Genomic DNA, 13281 nt, shown 5'->3' with positions numbered 1-13281 from the left:
AGCACTGTTCACCCAGAGAGAGAACATGTGTGATCTAACCCCTCGTTTTGTTCCCTTTCTTTCCCCTCAGCGAGCACATCCATCCCACACCGAAAGGATTCCTAATCCAGGTGAGCGAAAGGCTCCTTCCTCAGCCAATGATGCTTCATGACGCGTCTGCAGCCACTGGGTCTGAAATGTGTGTTTTGTTATTTAGGCTACGACACTGTGATGCCTTGGACGTGCGAGCAGCACGCAGAGCAGCCATTGGCTCACTGGTAGATCAGCTGACTTTAGAAAACGCCATGCACACGAGGAGAGACACAAAGTAGGCTCCAGTCAGCACACAAGACAAGAGCATAGTGACCGAGGCGACTGACGCTACCACAAATCAGAAAAGAAAATCCCCCAAAAACCTCCTGGCCTTCAGTGTAAATCATTAAAATCACGGGCCAAACGTGGGCCAAATGAGGGCCCCTCAGTCAGTCAGTCTGCAGGTCTGCACTTGACTCGAGTGTTATCATTTAAATCAGCATAATCAGCACAATAAACAACCACAAGAGAGGATAAATAGGCTACTAATGAGCCATCTCTCGTACTGAAACAGACAGAACAATAGCAATACCTCACTTGGAATAACAACATGACTGTTTGAAATGTAAATGAAAATAACAAACATCACTCACCCGAATGTAACATAGTACCTCGGCCGGTCCAGTGGTATTTTAATATAAAAAAATGAACTGCTCAGCCCAGATAGCTTATTTGTTACAAACGTTATAACACAAGATGTACACGGGGCTTTCTGCCTACAAAATTATTTGTTTACACCCACTGAAAAAATACATTTTACAAAAAAAGCTTTAGAAAAAGAAAATTTGCGGTTCCGTTTTTCGCTCTCTCTCTCTTAGCATTTCATGAGCTTCATTGCGTGTGTTGTCGGCTTGAAAATCCCCACCGGAGCCGTCGAGCCTCGGTCCGTGTGAGAGACGGGCACAGAGCACCTGGTGTATAATTCAGACGATGTTGGCCGCTGGTTTACAGATTTTCACACTCGCTACTCGGTTTAACGACTCCAAGTTGTGCGGCTCGCCATTCATGCAGACCCGAATAATATCAGTAACTTATGTACATAATTTACAACGCACGACTCCAATGGCCTTCAGCAGGTTCGCGTGTGAAGCCTCCTGAGCGCGCTCTGTCTGCCTGCTCTCATTTGTCACCGGGCTCCTCATCGTGCTGAGGACGATCGTATCCGACAGTACCTCGCTCTGCCACAAGAGGGCGGTGGTGTTACACGTTCATGTCAACGGTTTATTGTGGGACTTTAATGCTGCATTCAATTGCTCCTCGTAAGCTTCAGTTTCAGGACAGCAGCCGTTAAACCTGAAATAGTATTCCACCGTTTTTGGCAATACAAAAAGTGTAAAAATGTTGTAACAATTTTGAATACTATGTAGATGTGTGTATACGTGAGAGTCAATGAAGGAGGTGTTACGATAACTTACTTAAATAAAAAAGACTCTGTTACAAGCAAAAGTCCTGCATTTCAACATCACACTTGAGTACAACTATAGAATAATTATAAGGATAAAGTACCAAAAGTAGAAGTAGTCAATGCCAAGAATAACTCTTTTGTTATCACACTATATATTGTATTATTATTACGGATGCATTAATGTGCATTTAGCATTTTACTGTTGCAGTTAGTATAGGTGGAGCTAGTTGAGCTATTGTACGTACTGCAGTTTATTCCGTGACATTGAATCACATTGTCTAATGTAGTCAGTATTTGTTATGTAATGTTTAAATTTGTATTTATTTTATGTTTTCTTGAGAGACACGTGGAGGCTGCAAACAACCTTCAGAGCAAAAGAGTGTTTCTATTCAGTACCTCTATTTTCATTCAATCCTCATTATATACAAAGAATCTAAATTGTTCTGCTGTGGCACTTAAATTCGACCTCAATAATGCTCGTGGTCTGCGCCTCTCCCTTTGAACATCACATCACCCACAGTCCTTGAAGACACTGTACTCATTCCTCAAAATCCCGACTTCTTTAACAGCACTTGAATGGGTCATAACACAGCTAAATGGCACAATGACATGGATCGGGTTTCTCATTATATTACAGCCCTCAGATTAAATGCGCAACATGATTCTGTGACGCTACTGAATTAACCGTCAAACCTTAAATGTTCTACATTGTGTCCGCAGCGTTTCTCAGCACCGAGTCCTCCGTTCAGTGAAACTAATGCCTTGAGTAGAATGAACAGAGTAACCCCAGACTGCTGTCGCCCTCTGGTGCATTTCTTCTAGTATGCCAGTTGATTCAAGACCACTCCGGACCCAGAGGTGGAAAAAAAACCACACAAGAAATACTCGGACCGTTTTATTCATGATTATTGTTGTCACATTAGAAAGACTGACTGCGACGCTTTGTATAAAAATCTTTACACTTGGAGGTGAAATAAAACAATTCAGACAAAAAGGCTGCTAAAATTGACGTCTAACCATCCATGTAAAATATATTTATTTCTATATTTCTTTCATTGTTTTAGGCTTGCAAGATGCCAGGTGGATACAATAAACATGAAAAACACCACACACACACACACACACACACAAAGCACTCGGGTTGGAAGATTGCTTGCAGGCCTGAGACAACATTAAAACCACAGGCGGTGTTATGATGAAACCACACAATGAATCTCCTGTGTTTTCTAATAGAGTATTAAAATAAATAGTTTTATCAGAGGAAAATGACCTAAAGGCCAAATTTGTCTGAAGGAATATGTAAACATGTGGCAAGCAATAACTGCAGTGTGTCAAGTTCTACAGGAAGCAATGGCAGCCAACACCAGACATAACAATATCACTGAAATATGTATCACACGATGAAAGTATATTCACGGATTAAAATCTGCATACGGACATGGAGTTTGGTAGGACATTTAAAACTATTAGTGTACCTCAAATGTTTTACTTAGCAATATTGGACACCTTACAGGCTTGCAGAGAGGAAACACGTCCACTTCCTGCAATGGCTTTGGAAGACCTGCTCCAGCTGCATTCATTCACTAGTCACTGTTACACTTTGGGCATCAAACATTTGGCCTCTCAAGTTTCTCTTCACCCGACACAAACAATTCCCTCGTTTCTACAATATTACGTCTGCTCAAAAATGGCTCACAAAGCTTAATGCACAAATCCTTTATAACAAGTTACAGCACATTTTAAATACATTAAGTCCCAAGAAAATCCTTGCAGTCAACTCAGGCCACTGCCATGAGATGGGGGGGATCAAATGTTGTTTGTGGCCCAGATCTCGGGTGGTTTTAGTCATTCCCTGGCTTTTTGAACATTCACTTGGAGCCACCCCAGGTGTTACTGTACGCGAGAGAGAGAGTCAGGCAGAACTATCCTTCCAGGGGTGGCCGCAGAGGAATACAGCCGTCCATCTCCAGAGACTCGGGCCAGCCTTCATACTTGTTGCCGTTCTTACTGTTCTTCATACGCTAATGGGGACAACCATGGGCAAACAGACACAATGTCAACAAAACAGACTGGGACCAGGATGGGAATCACCCGTTTGTCACTGCATGCATTACCATGTTAATGTAAATAAAAATAAAAAAGGTGTACGAGGCTAGAAGCACCACCATTTATCATGCGTTATCATATTTAGACGTGGAATGGATATTGAATATGGGAAAATGTTGGATTAAGTCGATTGTGATATCTTATCTCCAGTGTACACTACGACCAATATTAAGACTCTTGTGATATGGGTATGATCCCTCCTTATTTTATTGCATATCATTAAAGCGACTGTATCATAATACCATTCTAACTGTAAGCAACTGATTTTTATGATATTGACTGCCGAGTCCTTTTGCATGCTACTTCATATGATAACACTGGGGGGGGGGGGGGGGGGGGGATATGTTTTACAACATCTTTAATAACTTAACTGCAGGCAAATGAGCGTTGCATCAAAAGGAGCTGATGATTTCTACCCATGGCCTCAGTTTAGCAGCGATAGTGACATACCTGCTCAAAGGGACTCTTATTCTCGATGCCCTTGGCTCCAACAAACACCCAGCTGTCCCTGAAGGCCAGCTCCTTCACCACAGTGCTGCCGAGATCCTCAAACAGTCGCCGAGACTCGTCGTTCAACCTGTCGACCGGAAATGAGGATAAGGTAGCAGGTTAGGGGTTATTAAGTGGGTTCGTCTCCTCCAGTCTGCACGTTGAAGTGTCTGCAAGATGCTGAACCCCAAATAGTGTCTCGGTGTGTGAATGAGCCGTTAGATTACAGCAGGTGGCATGTTGCAGCCTCTGCCATCAGTGTATGAATGTGTGAGTGGGTGAATGTTGACATGTAGTGGAAAGCGCTTTGAGTGGTCGGGAGACTGGAAAGGCGTTTTATAAAGTCCATTCTCCTGAACCAAAAAGGGCTTATGGTTTAAATGAAGGGCTTATCCTCTGTTCAAGTTTACTGAAATGAACTGTAGGCCAATTGCATTTCTCAGGCGGCTCCTCCTGAGCTTTAATACGGTCTCAGAGTTCATCCGTCTGGTTCAAACACCAACAACCCTGATGCGTTTTTAAGCCATGAGATTCTCTGAGGCTAATGGAGAGATTTACGCTCATGCCAAAAGGCATCAAGTGTTCAATAACAAAGAATTATCTGCCAGACTTAAATGCAATTATCAAAATAAAATCTTGATTCCTCATCATTACCCACAGGGCATTGGTCTTCAAATCGAAATTGTCGACTGCTCTGCTAACCTTACCTGACATCAGAGAGACTAGAACAATTAGAGCTTTGCTCTTTCAGGGTGTTAAACTTCAGATATATAGTATGTACCAAATGCAAATGAGCTCATTACATATGGATTCTTACACAAGTGGAGATTATATTGTTGAATTTGGCTTTCATGGTGAGAGCAGATCAACTGATAGACATAAGCTGTTGGTTTGTTGGACTGCTTGGACATTGATCCTGATATGTTTAGCAATGGAAATGCGCTCTAAAAATGCTTTTCTCTGTTGCAGTGCCACACAATTATGAACAAAATATTTCCCAAGTTGCAACATGAAATATCCTTTAGCTCCAGCTGACAATGCGCCTGTGAAAACTGCTTTTTGAGGCGCATGTGAGGGGTGTTGGACTGGACCCGACAGCACATCGTGGCTTCTTACTTCGTCGCTGCATCATCAAAGGAAGCCACAAACACCAGTGTTCCTTCGTGGAGCGGCCGGACAAACTTCAACAGGTCAGAAATATCTGCGAACGCACATCAGAAGAGCCGTGTACTGTGGTTTGTAGCGTGTCATTGCCAAGCCTTATGAACCTGATGTGAAATATGCATCACACAGTCGTGTTTCTATTACCTCCTGCCCACATGTCGAAGGTATTCGTATACAGAAGCTCTCCTGTCACTCCTGGAGCAAAGAAACATCCGTTAGATGTTAGCAGCTTAAAACATCAAGGCAACACAATGGGTTAAAAAAGGGGCTGAGGACACGCTCACCATTCACCAAAGCTATGTTGAGTCCTCTGCCAACGTTGTTCTTCACGCTGCTCATTAACCTTTTGAGACAGAAACATATTCAAACGCTAGCTGAGGCACTTCAGGAGAACACTATCTTGCCTCGCACATACACGTTAAATCTACACACTTGTACACACTGCCTGGCACTTGAGAAACAAAAACACATATAAGAAGAACCAGGGCTGGAGACAGATACAGAGAAATGGGGGCCAGAGACTGAAAGAATACTTGCATTCAGCTCCCCAGACAGGCTCGGAGGCCTGGTTATGACAGCACAGGGGGAAAAAGAACAGAGTGTGAAACCAAAAAAAGAAAGGAAAAAAAGGAAAGACAGACAGCAGGGGAGACAAAGACATAGATGAACAGAAAGAACCGGCGAAGCACTGAATCTCACATCTTGTCCTCCAGGCAGATCTTGGGTCCTATGACGTTGGCAGCACCAGACACCAGGCGGAAAGCCAAATGTTTTGGGGGACAGGGAGCCGAAAGTCCACATTTGAACCGTCGAGGGCGGGGTTCAGCTAGAATACACGATACAACTGTCAGTGGTGATAAGGAGTACGATTAAGACACAATGTTGACAGGAAGAGCAGCCATAAAATGTTGTGCCACAGTTTATTTTACTTACCAGCTGTTGGTTTCTCGCTTGCACCTGAAAAATAGAAAACGTTCACACTCAAATGAACTTTGTTTGATCGTATTATACACACACACACACACACCCCTCACCACAGACATGTCAACCATCACTGCTTATCTTTAGTGTTTCTAACGACTATTTTCTTTATCAATTAATCTCTAAAATAACGGTGAAAAATGCTCATCGGCGTTGCCCAGAGCCCATGGTGATGTCAGCAGTACAAAACACAACGATACTCAATTATTCATTTTATAAAACAGAGGAACTCACTCCCCAAAGCCAGTTGAGTTTGATAAATTGCTCTCAACACATTTCCGGTCCATGAACATATCATTTCAGAACTACTTCTCTTACCGCTGAAGAAATGCCGCACAGACGATCCACCGTCTCCTCCAAATAAGGTGTTTGCCAACAGCCAGGTGAGCCCCACCAACAGCAGCACGGCCGCAGCTCTAAGGGGGGCTGCCGAGAGAAACGGGTCACACTAGTTAGGGCCGGGAACGTGGACCAACAAGTTCCCCCTGCAGTGTTACTAGAAGGTGCAAACTACGTCAACCAACCTGTTAACCGCATGATTCACCCTCTCATAGACCTACACAGACACAAAAGGGTACATTAAAGTGGTTTCAATTGCAGCCACAAAATCAAAATACGTTTCCATTTTGCATGACAGAAGTTCAAAATTGTGTAAATAAAAAGGAGTAGTTTATAAATGAATAATTTATGAAGTGGAGGATAACTGCAGTGGAGGAAAATAAACAAATACAATGAAATAAAGGCAGATTAAATTCTAAGTTTTTATAAAAGACAATGACCCTATTCCATTGTCTATATTGTATTGTTTTATGCAACTCTAAAAGAGTTTTACGAAATATACAAAGTCTTAAAAGGAAAAGATGCGTACTCTTGTATCAAAAAGGTGCTTGTGAAGACTACATTTAACCCTTAAAATCCTAACATGTACAAATACAATTCATTTGGGAACATTTCATTCAAAGTAAAGTGTGACATCATTAACTCAACGCTTTATATTTATCACAGTGAGCATTCAAGATGGCTCTGTAGCGATAACGTGTGCAGAGGCGACATGAACCCAAAGCATCGCTGACATGACAACATGATAACAGTCACTTATAAGAACATACACACGAGACACGACAGATCTCACCTCCTGTGTCCACGCTTCAGGCGAGTACCGTTAAAGTTGTTGCCCCTTTCTTTTCCGCTCTGCTACCATGTAACAGTGATACACGGTAAAGAGGAGCCGTTGCTCTCGTCACAAGGGACGTTGGCTATTTCTTGCGCTGTTTCCTCATCGAGGCTCCTCTGCTATGAATCCTCTTTCAGTGAGAAGACGGGCTGCAGTCAATGCCCCCGGTCGACCATAAGTCTTATTACGTCACTTCGCAATTCACAAGCATGGAAACAAAATTGCCTTTCCCAAAGTGTTGTGTCTTCCGTATATAGACCGTTACTACTGAGTCTGCGCGAAGTTGTTCACGTGACCCAGATTTATGTTTGATTTAAACCATTAATAACAATTTTTTTATTGTTGGACAGATATGTAATTAAACGTATATTGTCACCAAACCTATTAATCTGTCTTTAAATTAATATATATTTGCATCGACAAAAAAACCATTGTAAATATTGCGTGAGCACAACGCCTTCTAATCGTGCACGCGCCCAGTTCATGAACGTCAAGATGGCTGCCCACACTGCTGTGCTGGCGATGTCCAAAATCCTTCATCCTTTCTGGGGTGGACGCCTTGGAAATACGGCCAAAGTAAGACTACAGACGTCTCGGCAGTCACGTTGGCTGTGAACGTTGTTGTTGTCCGGCTCCGAATAAAAGTCTAATTATATTACTGCCTCAGCTTATTTCATCTTAACACAAGGTCATATGGTAAATATAGCGTCACAAGTGACTATAGCAGTGTTCTTCCACATCTTTGCAACAGCGCAGATATCGAGTTGGTTGCATTGAAGTTATGCTGAACAACGTGGACCCTCCGATAATAGAAATGCATTTACAAACACAGTAACCCATCTCTCTATGTTGTGTATTTCAGGTATTTGGAACAACTCTGACAAGTCACAGGAATAAGACCGGAGATAGTGTAAGTGGATCAGATTGACGTGATTGGTTTGTAATGGTGTTCTCATTTAGCTATTTATTTCCAAGCTGTATCGCTTTGGGTTAATAATACTCATACCTGGATCTTTGGGAGAGGTTGTACTGTCTGTTTGTTTTAATGTAACCTGGTTCTGCTGGATACCTCTCCCTGTTAGTGGAGGAGAGGTTATAATACCTCTGTACTCACTACTATCGGGATTCTTTTACGTGGCTCTCAAACTATTACTGTCTAACTCTTGTTCTTCTGCTTTCCTCGCTGTCTGTCTTCAACCACAACAGAGAGACGACATTGTAAGTAGCCGACTCTGACATGGTTTACTCTCCCACAATGCATCACTTCATAACAGGACAGTACCTTTTCATGCTGCCGCTGCGTGGTGTAGGGAAAAAAAACAGTAGGTCTTCTAGGAATAGAAGACCTACTACCCTAGATACTACCTACTGTTATAACGTTTTTTTGTCCTTTTAAATGCAGTGTATGATCTATACAATGTCCATTTTCACAGCCCCCTCCTGCAAAGTATGGAGGCAGACACACGGTGACCCTCATACCTGGAGATGGAATCGGTCCAGAGCTGCTCAATCATGTCAGAGAGGTTTTCAGGTTGGTTGGACTCAAACTACATCCTGCTCAAAGTGTGGACTACAGACTGCTCTCAGACTCTGCCTCTGTTTCCCTTCTTCATGCCGTAGGTTCAGCTGTGTCCCGGTGGACTTTGAGGTGGTGCATGTCAACTCTGCTCTGGAGACGGAGGATGATATCAACGACGCCATCACTGCCATTCGCCGTAATGGGGTTGCCCTCAAAGGCAAGCTAACTCTTTTCTTTTTTTCTGTGTCACAAGCCGGTCATTTGAGCAGAGCACAGCTGTGAGAAGCATGTAGTATATAATAGGAACATGACACTAATGTTTATCTTTGTTAACTCTCCTGGTAGGTAACATAGAAACCAAGCATACCATGGCGCCATCTGTCAAATCCAGAAATAATCTCCTACGGTAAGAGTTTCAAGGACATATTCAGTTCCCTTGATATTTCTTCCATCATATGTGCCTTTGTATCTGTATCTGGTAATATCAGTTGGCCTATTGTGCATTCATTGCTTCTCTTGTTCCATGTGTGTATTAACAGCACAACCTTAGACCTGTATGCCAATGTGATGCACTGCCGGTCGCTCCCCGGAGTTCAAACTCGCCACAAGAACATCGACATCATGATCATCCGGGAGAACACGGAGGGAGAGTACAGCAGTCTGGAGCACGAGGTCAGACAGAGCAGAAACACAAGCTTATACTCCCTCCTTTAACAGACTTCTTTCCTCTCTACGTCCGGCTTTCTCCCTGCTTTTTATTCTCTTTTTGAAATGGGAGTGAGGTACTACTCATGTACTGTTTATTGTACTGTTTATTAAAGTACAGCATTTGTTTACGAAGGGGAAAAAACTTTGACCTGCTATACTTGATTATCGGTGCTACGGATGGGTATCGTTTTATCGATATCGATACTAGTACTCTTATCGATACTGCTTAACGGTTCTTTTTGATTATATTGTGAGAAAAGACAATTAAGAAAACAATCTATATCGCTTTTTTATTCTCAATGTTCGTAGCTAGAAAATTAGCTAAGTGATGATTAGCTTTCATTTATTTATTCTTATTATCAAACTCCGTATGGCATCGCTTAAACAGACTGGTATTGCCAAGAGATGGCAGATCCACATTGAATACTGTTTCCTTAACATACAATTTGCACACGCCTTAAAATGTATGTTTGTGTGTGTGTGTACACCTCTACTCACTCACACACACACAGCCTGATATTACCTTCTACACAGAAGAAGGATGCGTGTCAGCTCTACATGGTGCTTCACAAATAACAATGTTACCACATTATTAGCAGCACCAACTACTTGAACGTTTGCTGTCAGTTATCAGTCATTCTCCTTCCTGTCTTCTTTTAGAGTGTATCAGGTGTAGTGGAGAGTCTCAAGATCATCACCAGGGTCAACTCCTTGAGGATTGCCGAATATGCCTTCCAACTGGCCAGGGAGAAGGGTCGTAAAAGGGTCACTGCCGTACACAAGGCTAATATCATGTGAGTTACTCTGAGGCAGACGGTGTTGTGCCGGACCTGAATCTTGCACGACATTGTGAGTTTCCTGGTGCTGGAAGTGTTGAGTTTGGCCTTTCTGCTCCAACAGGAAGCTTGGGGATGGCTTGTTCCTGCAGTGTTGCAGGGAAGTGGCGTCTGGTTACCCAGACATCACGTTTGACAGCATGATTGTGGACAACACCACCATGCAGGTGACAGAGGATACAGTGACATACCTCATTGTTTGGAAAAGTTTCTAAACGCTTCTATAGCTAAATGATCCACCCACTACTTTGCTTGTCCGTGTTTTTAGCTGGTGTCCAAGCCCCAGCAGTTCGATGTGATGGTGATGCCCAATCTGTACGGCAACGTGGTGAGCAACGTGTGTGCAGGCCTGGTGGGAGGGCCTGGCCTCGTGCCCGGGGCTAACTACGGCCGGGACTATGCCGTCTTTGAAACGGTGAGTGTTTGGCAGTTCACACTACCATGTGCACACGTAGCACTTCCCCACTCAAGCCTCCCACAATGGCCTTAATGGCCTTTTAATAAATGGTTTAGCTGGGTGGAAAGTTCCCCATTATGTGGTATGTAAAGTAGAAAAAAGTGCAAGTTATCACAAAGCAGGAGAGTTTGCACACTTTCCAGTTCATCGAGATTATTCTTTATCCAGCGTGAAGAGAAGGTTTGTAGGAAATGAGCAAATCGCTTTCTGGTCCAGCAAACATAAAACAGGACAAACCATGAAATTTCCATCTAATTTGATTAAAATGTGTACTGCTGCTCCAAGTTAAAATCCGGCAACATTAATGTGCCAGATAATTAGAGTCCTTGGATGGCGATGACAACATTTTCACAGCTGGAAGGCATAACTTGCACTGTGGTGATGTTCTCCTTTTCTGCTTCATCTACAAAACAATGGTGACAATTTAGCATGTTTGTTTTCTCTTGTCTTTGTTTGCATATTTGGTATCGAGGTAATCCAAAAGGAAATCAATCAAGTGACTTTCTTTCATGTTGTAATACTTGGATTAGGTTACAAATATGATATTAAATTTGATATATTTTGACTCAGCATTCTGTTTCTTGTGTTATTTTTCTGCGTCTCTCAGGCCACAAGGAACACAGGGAAGAGTATTGCGCAGAGGAACATTGCTAACCCCACTGCCATGCTGCTAGCTGGCTGCATGATGCTGGACCACCTTAAGTAAGTTGCCTAAATACTGTTACTATACACCTTCCTGTGGTTCCATCTGAGATGTGATGCTCGTGTCACTGGGGTATACCAGTAAATACACAAGTCTTTCTCCTGTATGTCTCCAGGCTTTATGACTACGCCACTCTGATCCGAAATGCAATCCTCACTACTATGAATGAAACCAGGGTAAGTCTTCGGTCACTGACGGGCCTCTCTCCTCACCTGTCGCTCTGTCACGAAGCTAACACGCCATTGTTGTGTGACGGAGGCTTAGAGGCCCTGGTTGCAGGTCTGGCATGCTTCCCAGTGGGCATCACATGCATTTACACAAAGCAGCATCGTGCCCTTTCAATGTCACAAAGCTCCTATGAAGTGCTACACTGTATGGTCTCTGATTTTACATTGTGTTGCATTGACATTAATTAAGTCCTTTTTTTTTTTTTTTTTTTGCAGTTGCACACAGCTGATATTGGGGGTCAGGGCACCACGTCAGATGTGGTCCAGTCCATCATGAGGATCATCCATAGTACAGGGCCGCTCACATCTGCGCTGTAGACACACACACGCACACGCACGCACGCACGCACGCACGCACACACACACACACACACACACACACGTGTGAGTTTGAACAGGTTATCCATGCATGTCTGTTGCCATAGCGCTGGGTCTTATTACTGACGTTTCCTATTTTTTGACGTTCACAAAGCTTACTGATGACTGTCCAAACAACCTGTGTGTCTCACATATAGTAATGACCTTCGCAAGACTTATTAACAAACGGTTTACCATTGATCAAATGCCATCATCACTCCTATCAGATGATAAATCCTGCTGTAAGGACATTTCCTGAGTTCATCAGGTTCATTCAGTTGAAAATCTGTAGTCTTACAAATTGTTATGAAACATGAAAATGACTTGCTGTGGCCTGACACATGCTGGGGTCAGAAATATTTAAAATATCCTGATATGACCATTGATTTTCCACTCATTTATTTTATTCAACAAACATGTGCTATGTTCATTTAATGGCTTTTGTTTTGTCATACTGTAAGTTAAATATTGGGTTGCCTGTTATAAATGTACTGTCCTGTATGTTGACATCAGTTCAACTGTACTTAATAAATGATGTCAGAGTTCATTAAGGAGTGTAAGTTTGGGTCATCACAAAAAATACGCTGTTGTCTTTTAGTCTAACCAGGCAAGAGCTCTCAAAGCCGGATATGAAGAGACTTATTTTATCATATCTGTGGACGGTTATGTACACTGTATAACACAAATATTATCAATAAAGAAATAATCTACCATATCATGATCGTTTTGGACTTAAGTTTGAATGTGAAACATCTCTCAAATGAGTTTTAAAGGTAAAGTATACATGCACTTTAATGTTATAACCTTCATGAAGGTAAGATGTATAGCAGGACTGGCTCGGTGTACCTAATAAACCGGCAGCTGAGTGTGTAAAGCCGTGGTAAAACAGGAGCTTTTCATTGTGAAGATGTATCTTGATTCTTTGCCTCAGCTGCAAAGAAAGAAGCTCTATGGCCTCCTGCTGGGAATAAAGATCGCGTTTCTCTAAATTAGATAAAGCTCACTGCTCCTTGAGTTGTTTTTACGATTGCACGCACCATAAACATCTTACTCGCAACTTTGAAGGACAAGTTGCTGTTTTAC

At 42.6% G+C, this 13281-nt stretch overlaps 2 protein-coding genes across 2 annotated transcripts; one reads left to right on the top strand and one right to left on the bottom strand.

Moving 5' to 3' along the window:
• Positions 1–2382: 2382 nt before the first annotated feature.
• fam3a (FAM3 metabolism regulating signaling molecule A) lies at positions 2383–7628 on the bottom strand. The gene is made up of 10 exons (XM_079274421.1): positions 7350–7628; positions 6742–6773; positions 6536–6643; positions 6170–6193; positions 5936–6062; positions 5521–5579; positions 5381–5431; positions 5189–5273; positions 4034–4160; positions 2383–3498 (listed from the first exon to the last, which is right to left on the bottom strand). Exons 2-10 carry the CDS (start codon positions 6752–6754, stop codon positions 3400–3402), a joined length of 693 nt encoding a protein of 230 aa, XP_079130547.1. The 5' UTR covers positions 6755–6773; positions 7350–7628; the 3' UTR covers positions 2383–3399.
• Positions 7629–7876: 248 nt separating this feature from the next.
• Positions 7877–12913, top strand: idh3g (isocitrate dehydrogenase (NAD(+)) 3 non-catalytic subunit gamma). Its single transcript, XM_079274229.1, has 12 exons — positions 7877–7967; positions 8254–8301; positions 8825–8922; positions 9012–9127; positions 9256–9316; positions 9450–9582; positions 10279–10412; positions 10519–10621; positions 10723–10869; positions 11519–11613; positions 11730–11790; positions 12058–12913. The coding sequence occupies exons 1-12, from the start codon at positions 7887–7889 to the stop codon at positions 12157–12159; spliced, it is 1179 nt and encodes a 392-aa protein (XP_079130355.1). The 5' UTR covers positions 7877–7886; the 3' UTR covers positions 12160–12913.
• Positions 12914–13281: the final 368 nt, after the last annotated feature.

Source organism: Melanostigma gelatinosum (assembly GCF_949748355.1).
Source record: "Melanostigma gelatinosum genome assembly, chromosome: 8".
NCBI classification, from domain to species: domain Eukaryota; kingdom Metazoa; phylum Chordata; class Actinopteri; order Perciformes; family Zoarcidae; genus Melanostigma; species Melanostigma gelatinosum.
The sequence above is the reverse complement of the archived record's forward strand: the minus strand, read 5'-3'. Positions and strand labels throughout refer to the sequence as shown.

Bases quoted from the DNA above. Each gene is read 5' to 3' on its own strand.
- fam3a (XM_079274421.1), bottom strand. The intron at 5,432-5,520 runs GTGAGCGTGTCC...TCTTTGCTCCAG, and splicing joins CAACATAGCTTTGGTGAATG to GAGTGACAGGAGAGCTTCTG. The intron at 5,274-5,380 runs GTAATAGAAACA...GTGCGTTCGCAG, and splicing joins CTTCGACATGTGGGCAGGAG to ATATTTCTGACCTGTTGAAG.
- idh3g (XM_079274229.1), top strand. From the start codon at position 7,887: ATGGCTGCCCACACTGCTGTGCTGGCGATGTCCAAAATCCTTCATCCT. The intron at 8,923-9,011 runs GTTGGTTGGACT...TTCATGCCGTAG, and splicing joins CATGTCAGAGAGGTTTTCAG to GTTCAGCTGTGTCCCGGTGG. The intron at 11,791-12,057 runs GTAAGTCTTCGG...TTTTTTTTGCAG, and splicing joins CTACTATGAATGAAACCAGG to TTGCACACAGCTGATATTGG.